Source organism: Phaethon aethereus (genome assembly GCF_964289735.1).
Source record: "Phaethon aethereus genome assembly, chromosome: 7".
Taxonomy (NCBI): domain Eukaryota; kingdom Metazoa; phylum Chordata; class Aves; order Phaethontiformes; family Phaethontidae; genus Phaethon; species Phaethon aethereus.
Genome location: NC_138583.1, coordinates 36,085,712 through 36,102,243, shown reverse-complemented (window position 1 = coordinate 36,102,243; position 16,532 = coordinate 36,085,712). Strand labels below are relative to the sequence as shown.

At 37.5% G+C, this 16,532-nt stretch overlaps 1 protein-coding gene across 1 annotated transcript in view; it reads left to right on the top strand.

Annotated features, from left to right (window-relative positions):
- Positions 1 to 15,116, top strand: part of ATE1 (arginyltransferase 1) — a gene marked incomplete at its 3' end in the record, with an annotated part of 83,872 nt that extends 68,756 nt beyond the window's left edge. The window contains exon 13 of the mRNA XM_082002170.1: positions 14,938 to 15,116. Within this exon, the coding sequence (XP_081858296.1) occupies positions 14,938 to 15,116 (179 nt within the window). The remainder of the gene's footprint in view (positions 1 to 14,937) is intronic.
- Between the last annotated feature and the right edge of the window lie 1,416 nt (positions 15,117 to 16,532).

The following is a 16,532-nucleotide window of genomic DNA, read 5'->3' as shown; positions in this document are numbered from 1 at the left end:
CAACTTCCTGTATATCTAATAATAGAGTGAAATAAAAATGGAATCAAATGGAATACTTTAATTAAAATGAAGTACTTTCTCCAGTCTTGAAAAATACACGTGACAAAGGCATACATGGACTCCTCTGTGTTGGCTTTGTGTGTTCTTGGAGACAAGACACTCTTTGCTCCAGAGAGTATAGTCTTAACACAAAGCACGATAGATGCTAAAGGATAGTATAAAGAAACAGAGAAGCACCTCTGGTTTATCTGGTCAATTATAGGAATAGACTAAATTATAGTCTGCTAATAGACTAAATAGTAATAGACCAAACTGACTAAACTGTATGAATTTTTTCATAAACATCACAGTGCAGGAGACTTTTGAAGAGGGACCTAAGGAAGTACATTACTTATCATTTAGATTTTACGGAAAAATCTTCAACAGCACGAGAGGTGTAGGAGAAATGAAGAATATGGGGAGACACAAAGAAGCTTTCTTCAAAGACAATAGGGTGGCCTGGGGTATCACATCCCACAGTCGGTCAGAGGTGGGACTTGCATTTCTGCCTGTGGGTGCTAGGAATGAAGATGACGTTGAAACAGACTGTGGAAAGCTTTAGAAGTGAGGTCTGCCTGATGTGATCAGGGCATGGGTAGCTGGTGGAGATGTGCACGGAAAGACAGGGAGGTAGATTTTTGCATTAGTTCATATGGGTAGAATGATGAGAAGGACTTGACTAGAACAGTAGAAAGCTGTTGAAATAAGTAATGGTAGGGTTAAAACTTGATAATCCAAGCAGATACTTGTAGAGATGAATAAGAGAGACTGTTTTTTAGATACACGATGTAGAAAGAACTAGATGTGAAAACACAAAGAGATTAGGAAGCCAGAGTCATATGCCAGCAGAAATCTGCCAGTGCCAAACAATTCAGCAACCACCTTCCTCTCGTCGTTCTTGACGCAGACCAGGCTTTGTTTCTGCCATCTCCACACATTTTGGATTTTGCTTCTTCCAGCAGAGGAGTGGAGGTCCTTAGAAGAATTTAGGCTTTAGACTATTTCCAGCTGGTCTGAACCAAAATGACGATAGGCATTGGAATCAAAAGAAGATTTGTCTTTTCTGTGCCTTTCAGTGATCTGCCTGCAGCCACCCAGGAACTGGTGAGGCTATGTCTACACAAAAGACAGATGTTGAAGTTCAAAAAGTCTTACTAATTGCCTCATGTTCACATACTAGTCTTAACCATCTGAAAAAAAAAAAGCCCCACCCCAACACAACACTAAAATCAGTGCCGAACTCTCTTTTCAGGAGTATTAGTCCAGTGATCGGTACCAGAGTCCTGGGACACTACGCACACCAACGTAGAGGTCAGAATTTGCAGTGAGAGGTTTCACTTCAGGCTCACAGGAATTACCCTGTAAAAAAACCCATTCAATGTATTATCTTATGAATAGAGCTGATACCAGATCATTAGTTTCTGAGTTACTGAACCAAAGAAAATTACTTAAGATTTCCAGTCTTTTTCTGTAGTGGTCTTGTAAATTTTATTACAAGTTTTCACCAGATTTTTAAAACTTCTAGGAATACAAGCTGAAAAAACCTTTCTTCAGAAATACATCTTTCTCACATATTAGAGGACTAGCTCCATCTTCTTTGCTATATACAAAATGAAAATTTTCACAGCTTTGCAGCATTGTTAATCTGCTGCACATAGTAAGTGAGAGTAGTAAAAGGCGAACAACATTCCCAGTATTTAGTAACTTCTGAATCCTCTTATTAGTGATGTGATTATGCATCTTAATGCTTCTTGCAAGAAACTGGGTGTTATTAGTTCTAGTAAATAAAACTTATAGTTCTTACCCAGAAATCTGCAGGCTTGAGCAGTTATACAAAACTGTATTTATTTTTAAAATACATTTGTGTGCATAGAGCTTTCACTAGAAGAATAATCTGTCACAACGGTTTCAATAACCTTGATCTCTAGTACTGTGTTTTTCAAAACATTTAATTTTATGTACAATTTAGATACTATTCTTTGCTAATAAAAAAGGCGTATTTCAAACATGTTTTACATTTGTTGTGTATATGAACGCAAGTATTTTGTTGATTATTTTTTCTTTTTTTCTCATCACGTACAGAGGTGGTTTAATTTTAAGATATATTTGAAAAGTATAGTATGGTAGCATCATACTGGTATTATCCCTTCTCCCTCTGTTAACGGAAAACCCATGGTCACATATTTGTATCCACAAAGTGAACTGGGGTTGCCGTTTGGTCACGTCTGGTAGCTTAGATCCCTGGCAAAGTGGTGTATACGTGTAGTGTTGCGTCTTTGAATCTAGTCAGATGGATTGATGCAAAAGACAGTATGCGTTAGCGTTTATCAGGGTAGTGTGATGCAGATTAGTAATAAGGATAAATGCACTGAAGTTCTTGAGAAAATGAAAATGTAGTCGCAGAACTGTCACAGATGGAAAGCATTAAACAAATTGTTTAGAACTGTGCAATCATCTGATTAGGGAGAAATTGCTGTTCTGCTCTAAAATAACTGCTGTTTATAATGTTTTTAAGATACGGCGTTGTGTATTTTGGAGAGTTAGGAAAAAAAAAGAGAGAAAAAACCCCCCTTTAAATAAATTGTGATAGATCATGAACTAAATTCTTCTAAAAAACTAACTTTCCACTATCTTATCAGAGCTATAGGTAATAAATTGGAATTCTGTAACCAAGAAAAAGACATATCAAATATTTCTAGCAGCTCCTCTAGAAGAGACACATCTTACAAGTTCGTATCTGTTTCTGATTAAGTTTATAAACACGTGGACTCATCAGAATGCATACTTTTAAAGCCAGTGTGATCCTTAGGCATACAAGATACTTCAACAATGAAGGCAGTGCCAATAAGGTGTAGCCAGGCAAATTTTTCCCTCGCTTTTTAGTATGTCTGGAGTAAATTGAAATGACTGGCAGGGAGGTTTTGCCTCTTCTGCAAAAATATGCTCAAAGATTCTAGTGCTTCTGTAGTAAAAAGGTGATGTTATTAACTTAATTTGAGGGCCTAAACAACCGGCACCGCATAAATTGGCTTGTGGGTTAGAAATTACACTGAACCATCAGCTCTGAAATGGAGTCTCCCGAAATAATCAATCGCAAAGACAGAAAGGTCTTTAAAATGTCATTCGAAGCATGGTTACAATATGAATTCCATTTTGCGTTGTTCTAGCAAATCTCAACCTTTGCTAAATATTTGTAACTTAAAAGTTGGTATTTATTGATATTCTAAATATATGTGCTTCTGACATACATGTAGCAGAGTAAACCAAAGCCCCTCAAGAAGCACTGTCGTCTGACTCCTAGTGTCGTTCAGAAACATTTGGCTTGGACTGCAAAATTCCCCAAAATGTGTTTGAATCCAAAATGACCGTCATAGAGGTTGTGTAACAAACAGATGTTTTTTGAGATTACGTAATTTTTTGAGGACTGTACTTGAGAAATAAAAATATCTTGGCATGCTTCTCCTCACGCTGAAGAGATGCATCTTAGATGGTTGTGTGCTCAAGGTACTCCACCATTTGAATGTTGTGACATCTGAGTCTCTAGCAGAATAATTCTGCTTTTTTTGTGACTGGACCAGCAGTGAATTCATTAGTTGGTGAAGATTCAGGGGAATGCGGGGAAGGGCAAGGACTGCCAAATCTTGTGGGAATCATTTTCCATACTCGGAAGGTGTTAGAAACACAAGAAGAGAAATCCAAAAATTAAATAATGTGGGATAAGTAGAGCTATCATGCAGATGTATTTCCTGCTGAGGATAACTAGCATATGGGATTAGTTTCAAAATGTGATAAAAGTTAAAAGCTGTAGTTAGGCACAGATACCGAGCAGCTGTGGAAGCGACACCACAGGCATGTGCTGAGTCCCGGCTCAGCCACACGCCACCAGCCACCACGGCAAGCTTTTTCCAGGGTCAGACCTTTTGTAACGATCCTCGGTGCCTCAGAACATGTTTACTCTCTGCTCTGGTGACATCATCCTGACTTGTAACATGCAACATAATTGATTCCATGTTTTAATTAATTTAGCCAGTAAATTGATTGCTGTAAACTGATTTATTTAGCTGATAAGCTACTGCCAATTGCTTCAATTTTGCCTATTTCATGGAAATGCTTGTATTTGTAATTCTCAGCTTGACTCTTGTATTCGTTTTTTTTTTTGCCTCATATATCAAGTCTTAACGATGACTTTGCTTTGCTCTTCTTTTTGAAAGATCTTCATACTGCTTTCTGCCATTTTCACTTCTATACAGTTCAAGTATTTTAATAAATAGTATTTAACTCTTTTTCAGATTTTTTCCTGTTTCCGTCCCATTTTTGGAGCTGTAGCTCTTAAAGCATAATCCTCTAACTTTTGTCATTTGTACTGTCTTTTATTCCACTGGTTTTACTGTCATCGCAAGCTTGGGGCTCAGTACTGCATTTTGCTGCCTGCTTGCAGTATCATTAAAACCTGTGATTCAAAGCCTCTGGCAGTCTGGTTGAAAATGAAATCGTCATCTAGGATGCCTTCTTGTGAATGTCTGAGGTCCTTGCTAGTACCCCTTCACTATCAGCTGGCTTGGGCTCAGTCCCATGGGAAGATTTTGCTTCAGAAAAAGAAACAAAGCTGCCAAGATTTTTTATTCTTGTGTAAAAGTGATGAAAATAAGTATAGGGAAATATAAAAATACAATTTTAAAAAAACATCCAGAATTGCTAAAATTCCCTTTAATTAAGATTTCTATCTCAGCCACAAAAATGTGTTTTTAATTCCTTGGAAGCAAGGTTATAATCCAGAGGGTGCCAATGGCCCACTAAAGTTACAAAGTGTGTTTTCTTAATTTGTTTGTTCAGTGCAAATATATCTAAATATATAAAATGAGGAAGTAATGCTATTCCTCCATTGTTAGCCCTTGTAAAATTAATTTGGCCTGAAAAATAAAGTCTGAAACACTTTTACATGTCATAAATGTCAGCTTTGCAATCAGTGGAAGTTGCAGAAATTCAGATACTGGGAAGGACAGTCATGATTTACTGTCACACAGGCATGAAGGTCGGTACATCGTCCTAGGCACTGTTCATGCTACAGAACTTAGACTCATTAATGTCACTTTGTACTTAGAAAATTACTGAGTTTAGTGGAGTTGAGTATGTGGCTTCTTGGGTAAATGCAGTTTATGTAGTGTTTCTGTTTTTTCTTATGCAAAATATGTTCAGGGAATAGATGGAATAAGCTGTCCTGTTTAAGATGTCAATGTAGTTACTAGTTGTAAAGTTCTACTGGAGTTAGTAATTCTGTGTTTAAGAAACATATTTTTCATGTTTTTCATGTGAAATGAATTAAATACTTCATTCATCCCTAATAGCAAGTGTTTGTGTGGCAGTTGCTTTCCACCTTTTTCCATCTTTTTCTGTTTAAGATGCATCCCTAATTTAGTACTCGCAACCTTTGCTTCACAGGTTTAATGACACGTTTGAATGTGTCTCTCCCGACAGTAACTGAGTCACTTTTGATGGTGTTCTTGAGATGATGGGCACCTTGCTAAACTCTGGAAAGATATGTGTGCACTTTTAATTCCCTGTTAGCAAGTGAATTAGAGAGCTGCTTTCATGTGCTCTTTCCCAGTGCCCATTGGGTTTTGGCCATGGTTTTCCCTTCTGTCTCTAAAGAGAGATGAGCAGCTCAAAATACTAAACGTTCCTGTGTTGTTCTGAATAACTTGAACACTTTGAGGAACAGAAAAACCCACTAACAAAGGTTCTGAGAAGCATGGGGGAGATGCATCTGATGCAGGATAAACCTTGGTCGGGCTCATCAGTGCTGACTCAGAGCAAATAAATCTTCTCCAGAACCCAGTGAGATCAGAATCAGGCGTTAGAAATGCACGCAGAGTCCCGCAAAAACGGCTCGGGGCATGAATGAGTTTGTGAAACTTTGACTTGGCTAGTTTGGATCTGCCAAACGACCTTGCGCGGTCTGCGGAGCCGAGCTCGGGGAGGGAGGCTGCCGGGCCGCGTGTGGGGCTACGATCTCGCACCCGAAACCGAGCTGTACCTGCTGCCGGTCTGGTCCTTGTATGCGTGGTGCATTTAAACTGAAGGCATAATTGAAAGTTGACTAGATGACCAACAAAGGGGTTTTAGTACAAGGGGGGAAAAAAAAAAAAGCCACAACCCAAAACTCACCCAAAACCAAAAGCCTCCTGGGTACGTAATTAGTATTTTTCATTGTCAATTCACATTCTCATTTCTTGTACCTGAAGTAATTGAGAATGGTGTCAGAGATACAACTTCAAAAGAATTGATTAGTTCATTTTGTCTTCTGGAAGAGCATCTAAAAGTGAAATAGTTATTTTTGTCAACTTGCCATCTGCTAGATTTTTTTTTTTTTTTTTTTTTTTCTTAGTGTCTTGACTTTGGAGGCACTGGATACTGTTTTCAGATAGGAAGTTGTTCAGTCTCCTTTAACTAATATTTCCCCAGGTACTACTAGTTGTTGTTTTTTTATATAGTGCATCCCTGAAAAGCAAATCCTTGGAGAAATATCAGTATCATTTAAATCTAGCTCTTTGGTAGCCCTTTCTCAGTCACCGTATTTCAGGATAATAAATTGAGGTAGGTTAGAATTATTGTGTTGTATGAGAGCTCCTCATAAATAAACCGGGAAATTTATATTTATTGCTTTATGTGTATCTCTTTCAAATGTGTCCAAAACAGTGGGCCATATTTGAATTTTAGCGTTAGGCATGTAGTCAAAGGATCGTATTTGCAGGTAAGCCGGAAGCCTTTGCAGGTTGCTGTGAATTACAGCTGGAAACGAGAACTGCAACGAATCGCTGTATTCACAGGAGATGTTTTCCATTGGCCCCTCTTCATGTTTACTACTAGAATAATAAGAGTCAAAACACAACGAGTTATTGTTTCCGCGTGGCACAGCAGGGTTAGCGGGTTTTGAATGCGTTTGGCAAATGGTTAGTCCGCTTGCTTCTCCGGATTGAATTGCAAAGCATAAACCAGTGGTATGATTTCAGGCACGAAGCCCTGAAGTTTTGCTCCTAAGATGTCTTTAGGATTTACCCTTGTTGCAACTTCCTGCCTTTACCCGTTCTAAGGTTTCCTAATAGTTATACTTGTAAAACTGTAATTCTTCTGTCTTCATGTTTTTAGGATCATTGATAATATTTTGAGAAGATGCGTTTTTCTCCTTAGAAACGTTCTCTTTTTGAACAATGATTTCAAAAGTTCCTATTTTTCTCTTGTTAGAGTAACTGCAAAGAGCTGGCTGAGAATATCCTGAGCGTTTTACTGTACTTCCTTTGTGACTTGTGCTTTCTGGTTTTAATTAAGAATTCTTTTCATTGATTTTTTTTGGTTGTTGTTGTTTATACTTCATTTTAACTGTACTCTTTTTTTGGTTCAAGTTAGTATTTTTATACCCCAGGGCATACTGACCTGTAATATTTCTTAATGTATGAGTCTAATATGAATGAAACAACATGAGAAAAAACACATTTCAACTCACTTTTTTATATAACTATTACTGTTAATGGGTATTGCTTATCTTGTCGGTGTGTATTGTGTGTTTTGTTTTTGAGGATGACTTCCTATGCTTTGCTGGTGAAGGAAAAGAAATAATGCTTTAAATTGAGTGAGAAAAGAGCTTAAATTCAAAGGTCAGATACATTAGACTTCTGACTGAGATGGAAACATTTCTATTTCCAGTATTTAATATCTCCTATATTTCAGTCATAAAATTTGAAAAGTTAATTTATTTCTTCCTTTTAAAATTTCTTTGTTTTAAAATCATTGATCATTAACTGTGACAAGGTCATGTAAACCAGATGTAGCTTTTCTTTAAAAGAAATTCGACAAGGCTGTAGTGTTTCTCAAATATATTAACATTGCCGTAGTGTAACCAGCAAGGGATGGGTGCTTCTTTTGATCATTTTTACACCTAGTTTGAAAGCTCAGGTATCGTGAAAAATTGAATTTTAAACCTCTTATTTTAGTTTGATTTGGAAAATGTGAACTCTGCGTTCATCTTTAAAAACGATGCAAGTCCTTACTGCTTAAAAATTGAAAATTAAAAACCGAAAACAACTTGAAACCAAACCCCAAGCATACCCTTTGGACTCTCAGTCTGAAAATACAGCAGTTGTCAAGTGTTAAGCTTTGTACTTTTTTTTCCCCTGTGGATTTAATGCTTAGAGGTAAAAACAGTTTTTCTGAGATTCCATTTTTAAGCAAAATGGAAACTAATTTATAATGTGAGTTATTTACGCGGGAGTTTCCTTCAAAGACTTGCTTTCAAAGTGAGTCACAGGTTATAGTTAATGGCACAGTTTTAAATACTTTGAATTAGGACTGGTTCTTTGCCTGTTTCCTTTCTTTCTTCCACTGTCTCATCCTGCTATGGAGAAAAAAAACCCCAGGTTGTTTGTGTAGCATGGATGCAGGAGCACAAAGTGAAGATGGCCAAATATTTTCTTTGTTCCAGGGGGTTTAAGTAGCATTTCAGGAAACTGAAACTTATGATCAGAAACAGAATCTTTTCACAGTTTAGCAGAAGTGCCACATTTCTTTTTTGAATTAGAGATACCAGACCTCAGTAAGGTTTTTTGCTAATTCTGAATCCCTTCTCTATAGAAAATGTAAGAAATATTTTCCTGTGACTAATGTGGTTTTTTATTAATTGGCATTTGTCCTTATTCCTATTTAAAAAATAAGTCAATAAATTTGTCACTTATTTTTAATCATGTCTTCATTTACTTTCCTGTAAATGGAAAAACATCCTTTAAAAAAAAAAAGTTAGCAAGCTAGCATCTGTAGATTATACCCCTGACAAATTTAAACATGTCATGTTTGTGAGGAGTATATTAAAGGGGTTGAGGGAAGAGGACCATTGACTGGGCACCCATCACGCATGGCTGTGAAGAAGAGCAGTACAGGACACTGCCGCTGCAGGCGGTCTTTCCAAATCAGTATTGATCAAAACCAGCTTGACCCAAATCAGCCACCACCAAAAAGCTGGTTTAGTAATAGTTTGCTACAAAAACCTTTGAACCATCACACTTCTTTCAATGCAGTGCTGGCTGCAAGCCTGCACAGGGTTGCAGCAGGCTGTTGCAGAGCTCGCTCTCCGAGTCTCAGCTGTGTGGCTTTGCACGTGCTTACCCGGCTTTCTGACCAGATGTAGCTGTTTTTCACTTCATCTTATGTTAGGTAGTAATAATAAAGATTAATGCATGCAGAGAAAAAAAATATTTGGATATCGGCTTCCCAAAGTAATTTTATAAAAATGCTAATTGATTCCTACGCTGTAAAAAAAGAATTCAGAACATGAAACTGAATTTCTATGCAAATGCGCACTGATGCCCGTTTTGCTTTTGCTGTGAATAAAAATGGTAAAATAATTCCTCCTTATTTTGTGTTGGTATTTCAGCAGGCATGCACGTCAGCGTTTGAAACCCAGGTTTTGGTTTCGGGAGGGAGCTTGCAGTTTTGGAGGGAACTTGGTTTGCGTTGTGCAAAGAAATAAAAAATGAACTGTACAGGAGTATGTCAGACTTCCTGCGCTTCACATTCCTCCTAGTCCCTTGAGTATAAAAGTATTTCTGGGGCTGACTCTGGCTGAGGCTGCCTTTGAAGACCAGTGCTGTTACTTTTAGCTTATTACTCCGTGTCGCTCAGCAGTGTTACCTGTGCTTTTGACGAAGGTGCGTGTGTGTAGCTGGGCCACGAAATCGAACCGATACCTGCCTGACATCTGCCGAGACAAAAAATTGTGTGGAAGGTCTTCAAAGCACTTCTTCTTAATTTGTTTTTTCACTGGTACTTAGCAATGTATCTAAATATGCTTTGGGTTTTTTTCAGAAAATAAATCCTCTATGTAGGAATTGCATTTAATAGCAGTATGGGGCAGGGAACAAAGGATTTTAACATCTATTTGCAATTTTTTATGAGATCATGGTGGCAAGGTTGAATCATATATGAAATCTCTCCTATATTCAAATTTCAATAGATGGATGCTATAGAAATAATTTGCCGGTCTAGGACTATAGGGGAGAAGAGAAAGAAGCGACAGTTAATTTATTCAACAAGAATTTAGCTCTATTTTTAGCTATGAGACTTACAGGATGGTATTTCTGTAAAGACAGAGGTGGCATCCGCTGTTGCTCAGTTTCCTAAAATGACAGGTACTTTCAATCTACAGAATTGATTTTTCTGAAGTTTAGGGGTTTTTATGTATCTGCCACCCAGACTATATTGATAGATGTAGCTGAATCAAGGGATAAAACCTTGTATGTTTTATATGTCAAGTGACAGCATCTCCTCTGTAGACTACAATTAATCAACAGCTCCATGAGAAGATAATCTTCACAAAGGCAAAGTTCCAAGAATTCAAATGGACATTAGCAGTACTATACCTCCTTCTAGTACTATTGCTTATTTATAACACTTTGTTAATAGAACTACTTCCACCATATCCAGTCATTTCAAGTGATAAAGGTGAAGTGTTCCGAAGGGTGTCAGGAGAGAATGCACAGATCTAGATAAATTGTAAAAAACAAAACAAAACAAAAATGTGTTCCAAGACCCAGTGATACTTGCTCGGATGAACAAAATGTGGACTGACAGGAGGATGGTTTCCTCCAGTATTCTTAAGAAGCAACTTAAGAACTCTTAAGAGCTACATGGCACAGTCTTTGAAACCGTGGTGTACAAGGTCTGGTCTTGGTCATACAGGGCTGGACTGGGGTGATGGCTAAAGACGTAAGCCTTAGAAAATTAACTGGCTATAAATTATAACTTGATGAGGCATCCAACAATTATGCACTTGCAAAGGAAATTTTGTCTTCAAACCCATGGTTTTATCTTTTTGAGGGTTATATAAATTAATGCACCAACTACTTGTGAGACAAAGCAGGGGTTAGTGGGAGACTTAGGCGGTACAAAGTGAGAAAATGTGAGGAGGAAAAAATAAGCTTATTAGCTTTTTAGTGGTAACAATACTGCATCAGTAATTACAGTAATGATTAAAGGTGCCCTAACATATTGTTCCACTGCCAGATCAGTCTGGGTCCTTCCAGAAATGGAAGTCACTAACTGAAATTTCTTTAATAAAGCATGGAAATAATACTTATTGATAGAGATGCTTGTCTTATTTTCAACAAGTAATTTTATTTAATATAGCATATGACCTCATATGCTCCTGTATGCCAGCATCAGTCACGCAGAGAAGGCCTGTTAAATTCAGTTGGCATCTTTTTAAATATAAAGCAAATCTTAGGTGCTACTCAGCAGGAGCAGATATTTAATTTTTCTTTTTGGGAGAGTAATTTCTTATTTAAACAATGCCGGAGCCCAGTCTGCTTTTATTTTCCATTAAATTCTCTTAAATATATTCTGCTTAGGTTTAAATCATGAGTAAAGGGAGTTCTTTCCTGACTTCATATGGCATTGCCTCCAGAGCAGTAGCAATTGAAAGGTGGCTGAATTTTCACTTATAAATTGTTATTATGGTGACACAAGTTCCTATTCGCCTTCTCTAAAACCTTAACTATGTACCTGAGATTATTTTACTGATGCTTAACATTTCAGTAAAAGGTTTCTTTTTCAGATGGAGTTTAAATTATATATATTTAAAGTACTTTTTCAGAAGGTTATTTTTATCATTGAAGTTTTTTATTTTGAGGGGAGTCAATGGAAAAATGTTCACTAAAACACTTTGTAGTGTTCACTTTGTAGACATTTGGACTATTATTTTTCTGCCTTTCAAACCTTATTTGAAGAATCTAGAATCAACCTTAATGTGTAAAACAAGCATAAATATAGTCAATCGAACATAGATTTGTAAGACCAAACACAACTGGCTTTAAACTTTTCCTGATGATAAACGCATTACCAAGTCTTTATATATGTCGTTTATGCACTGTGTTAAGCTTAAAACACGTCTGAAGTATTCACATTACTTTTTTTTTTTTTTTCCCTCAAGGTATGGGTATTTTCTTGATTGCTCCGGGAGAGCCTTCTCCTCCCTGAAGGCTGAGTTATAAACCTGTGCCATAGTCCAAGAAAGGACTGGTCTACAGCGTGGTCTGGCAAGCCTTACTTCTCCCTAGAAAATGCTTGGCTGCAGTGCTTAACAAATTTGCTAGAACCCTCATCACAATAACCATTTCATATAGCCGCAGAGCTAGAGCTAGCGAGGGCCTGATTGCAAGAAGGGTAATGCAACGACTGTGCTTGATGTAATGAGTAAAAGTGGAGTAAGGGTATAAATGCTGAGCAACAGGAACAGAGTTCAGCTGAGCCGGTAAGGCTGTAGTGAAACTGAAGGTACAGTAGCTTTAGTTACTGTAAGAAATTGAATCTGCGGCCAGGAACACTACAAGCCAAAAGATGAGCTCATCCAGAGTATCAGGCTTCAGTATTATTTGAAAGCAGTAAGTATCAACAGTGAGTAGTTAACAGCTTTGAAAGAGCTTTTGACATGAGAGTATGAAGGCTAGGCTTGGCATAAATCCACTTCAGGACACAAACTTACAGTCAGCCTAGAGGTGCAGTAAATATAAACTTTCCAACGTAAGAAGTTAAAATAACTTTACGCTTGCGTCACCTCCAGAAGCTAAACTTGCAAATTTTTCCATGGTGAACTTTGAGAAAGGAGGAGGATGTAATAGAAGAGGCAGTAGGGCTGGTACTAAAAACAACCTAATGGGATATCAGAAAGGTGTTGGCCACACATCAAAAACCTAACGGATTTCAAAGAGGCAGAGAAGGCCATAAAGTGTTTTGACTTGGCTGTTTATGTAAAGCAATTGCCAACAATAGTTAGTGGAGAATGCAATCTTAGCAAGTGCTACTCAGATTTTCTTCTTCAAACCACATTTTCCTAGTTAAGTCTTAAGAAATACATTGTGCTTTCATGTTAGAAATCAAAACATAGATAAAAGTAATGAAGTCATTCTACACTTTGTAAAGCAGGCTTCGTTAAGTTTCACGTGCTAAATTCGGGCAATCAGCAGAAGAATGTTTATAAGCCATTTCTGTGGATGAATAGGGGCAGGTTTTTAGGAATGTCTTGCAAAGAAAAGCATTTTGTGACCTCCTTTGTCTTTATTAAAGCATAACGAAGTCCCAAAAGGGTGTATTAAGCTTTTCCATAGTCAGGGCTACATTTCAATAGAGATTTGTCTTATAATTTCTTCAGATTCTTCCAGACAAGTTGTTTATAGCTTACCTGTGGCAAGTCTAGTGAGCAGGTAATGTAAAAACAAAAAGTAAGATGGGACTTGGTGACCAATTTGCATCCCAGAGCTGGTGTCATACCCTCTACCCTTAGGATCTATTGCCACTTGGGAAACTTGCTGAGAAAGTTCTGCCTCTGTTTATTCTCTTATAAATAAAACCTCTTTTAGCCCATGAAGCAGCTATTTGAATTATCTGGCTTTCCACAGCAGCTGGTTTGATTTTGAGTCAACTCATGATCAGCAGAAGGCTTCACTGCGGGTGTTGTAAGCGGGGAACGGTGTAGCGTGGATACCATTCAGATCCTGTTCAAGGAGCCTTAAATTTTCTAACCCAATTGAAGCAAGAACATGAACATATATAATATTTTAATTCGGGGCAGATTGATGCACTACATAAGCTAAGCAATTATACTTACCTGTGCTGTCTCTTCAGTCAGAAAAATGTCCTGATGCTGAAAAAAGATCAAGTCTTTGCATAGTTTTATGTCCCCAAATGCTGACATCCTAGTAAACATCTCTTCCCTGTTACTATTTGAATTTATATGGTTCTATTCTCAAACTCATATTTCAGATTCTGTGTTTAAGGTGTCTCTTACATTGGTGGCTTATTAAACCTGAAGTTCAGAAAAGTCCCAAGATTTCTTTTACCGATATTTTGTAATAATTTCATTAATTTATCCTGCAATGGCCTCAGGTGTGTGGCATGTTCTCTCGCTTTCTTTAAAGAGTTTTCCAGCACTGTAGAGCCAATTTTTTTGACACACAGCAGCTATACAACGTTATTGTTAAGCAGTAGTAGCATCAATTGGATTCATAAAAATAAGTAAGTTTTACCTTGCTGAGCGATGCTTTTATGAGTATGATTCTGATTAAATTAAGTCACAAGGGGTCTGTAGGTGAGGTTAATAAGATTCAACTATGGCGCGTGTATTTCTGAAAGCCTGAGGAATTATGTCATGCTTGCCAAGCTAGTGCTTGCACTGCTAACTCGGTCCGTCTGTAGGACTTGCAGATCAGACTTGAAGTAAGGGCATGTGTTTACCTTCATTCTACTAGAGAAACTCAGAAACTAGTATAAATGAGGAAAAAAGATGGGGGCTGGAGGGCCAGAGAGCTTCACCTGGGAAGGTGGTTCATTGCCTGATCCTTACCTAAGGCAAACAGTGTGGAGGCTTCTTGCTGGTTTTAATACACATTTCACAGCTGGGGAAAGGGAGTGCTCTCTGCCGGTGGATTTTGCAAGCGGTGTGGTAATTGGGTGCAATATGGCAATAACGGGAGGTCTCTTCTGGTCGGGTGTGTTTGAAGGTATTTCCCAGATAGGGTTTCACTTGGGGCACTGGGCTCCAGCGAGCGCGTTAAATGAACGTGAATTTTAAAATATAGCAGTAGAGATATTTTCAGAAATGCTATATATCACCATTAGAAATGTGTGCTGCATGATCTATTTTTTCACACACCACAAATGTCATTACTTTGCAAGCTAGGTTTTGTTTTCTACCGTGATTCAAGACGACAGATCTGTAGATCAGCTCTGCTTTCATTTGCGGATTAGTTTTATTACTTCACATAGTTTTCATTATGCATATTGAAGTTAGTTGCATAAATTAAGATGGTATGGACTATATACGTAACTAATTTTTGTGTTCTCTGATTCTTTTTGCAGTTGATGAAGGTTGTATCAAGGAACTGGGCAGAGTGAGAGTACTTCACAAGAGAACCGTCATGCCTTACAGTGTGTATAAGAAAAGAAGGAAGGGGCCGAGCGATGAAGCCAGTGTTCAGCAATACGCAAGTTTGGTTGGACAGACCTGTTCAGAAAGAATGTTGTTGTTCAGAAGCTGAAAAATCATTAAATGGCATTTAGATGGCGCTACATTTTATTGCACTGCCACCGGATGATGTGTAATGTAGTTGTGCGTTGGTATGCCTACTCAAATAGCAGTATGAAATGCAGGTATATATCTAGGCTTGTGTGAATACATGGTACTGTGTTTAAAGGCCAACTCCAATAAAACTTAGAATACAGCAAGGCTTTAGCAACGTAATTTTAGAAAAAAACATGCTTGCAATATATTTTAATTGAGTAGTTCTAGCCGTGCATTTTGAATAATTTTAAGCAAAATGAAAAACAGGTGTCTTTTTTTGAGGAGACAAAGGTTTACTAAGTCTAGATTAAGAACAATTAAATTACAAATGTTTTCAAACTAGTACCTTGGATATCTGTTGTTGAAAATTGCCATGAAATTTATGCTTGCATTTGTACGCTCCTAAACTCTTGCAAGAGAATTGAAATGCGCTGTTACTTTCTAACGTGAAATCTGGCATGGGTTAATTGTATTTCAATAGTATATTTAAAAACAGGAAGAAATTCTTTTCAGTGCACATTCTTCATTTGTTTAAAGTGGTAGGTTAGTGTCTGAAGTCCTAGTGAACGTAGGAGTTCTTAGTAGCTTCTCAGTGGCAGGGGATGCAGTGCTTTGGAAAACTTTCCCCTTTAGAGGTGAAACGGAATAGTTGCACTATAAATATACCAAAGATATGCAGCCAAGTGGCACAGTGGTTTTTTGGTATAAGCCTTATCCTTTGTCTAAAAAGAGTGGATATTTTGATGCACATCACTAATGTGAAATAGAGCTTGGGAGGTTTATCCTATAGGTCTTCAGTGCACATTTTGGAACTATGCTAAAAAAGACATGAGGTACCACTGCTGGGTTTTGTTGCAGTTTTTTTCTGCAGAATTGTATCGGAAGATTTAAATATCGTATTCCCACGTTTTTACTGACTGTTTTGTTCATGGTGCAGCAGCTCACAGGTTAACAACTTTAATAACATTTAGTAAATACTTCTGTTGGAAACACAAGAAGTTGTGATGCTTTATCAAAGCACTTTATTATCTGATATATGAATGTTGTCACTGGTAGTCTGTGTCCCTACCAAGTCATACAAGCTACAGGAATTTTGGGAAATAACACTGTTGTATAATTCAGTAGTGTATTACAACGTCATAAAAATACCAATGCATTTGTGTTTCTTATCTCCTTGGATAATAGGAGCTAGTATTTACCTTGAATCAACTTGAAGTTTCCTGTTAGAACATACATGTAGGTGTTTTTCCCCGGAAAGAAACCAAATTCAGTTTTACCCTCTGAGGGTTAAATCTCCTATCATTCATGGGCTTGATTTAATTTTAAACACTTGTCCAATATTATTAATCATTGATTTTTATGTGGAACAGACATAGTAATTTTGGGATTCAAA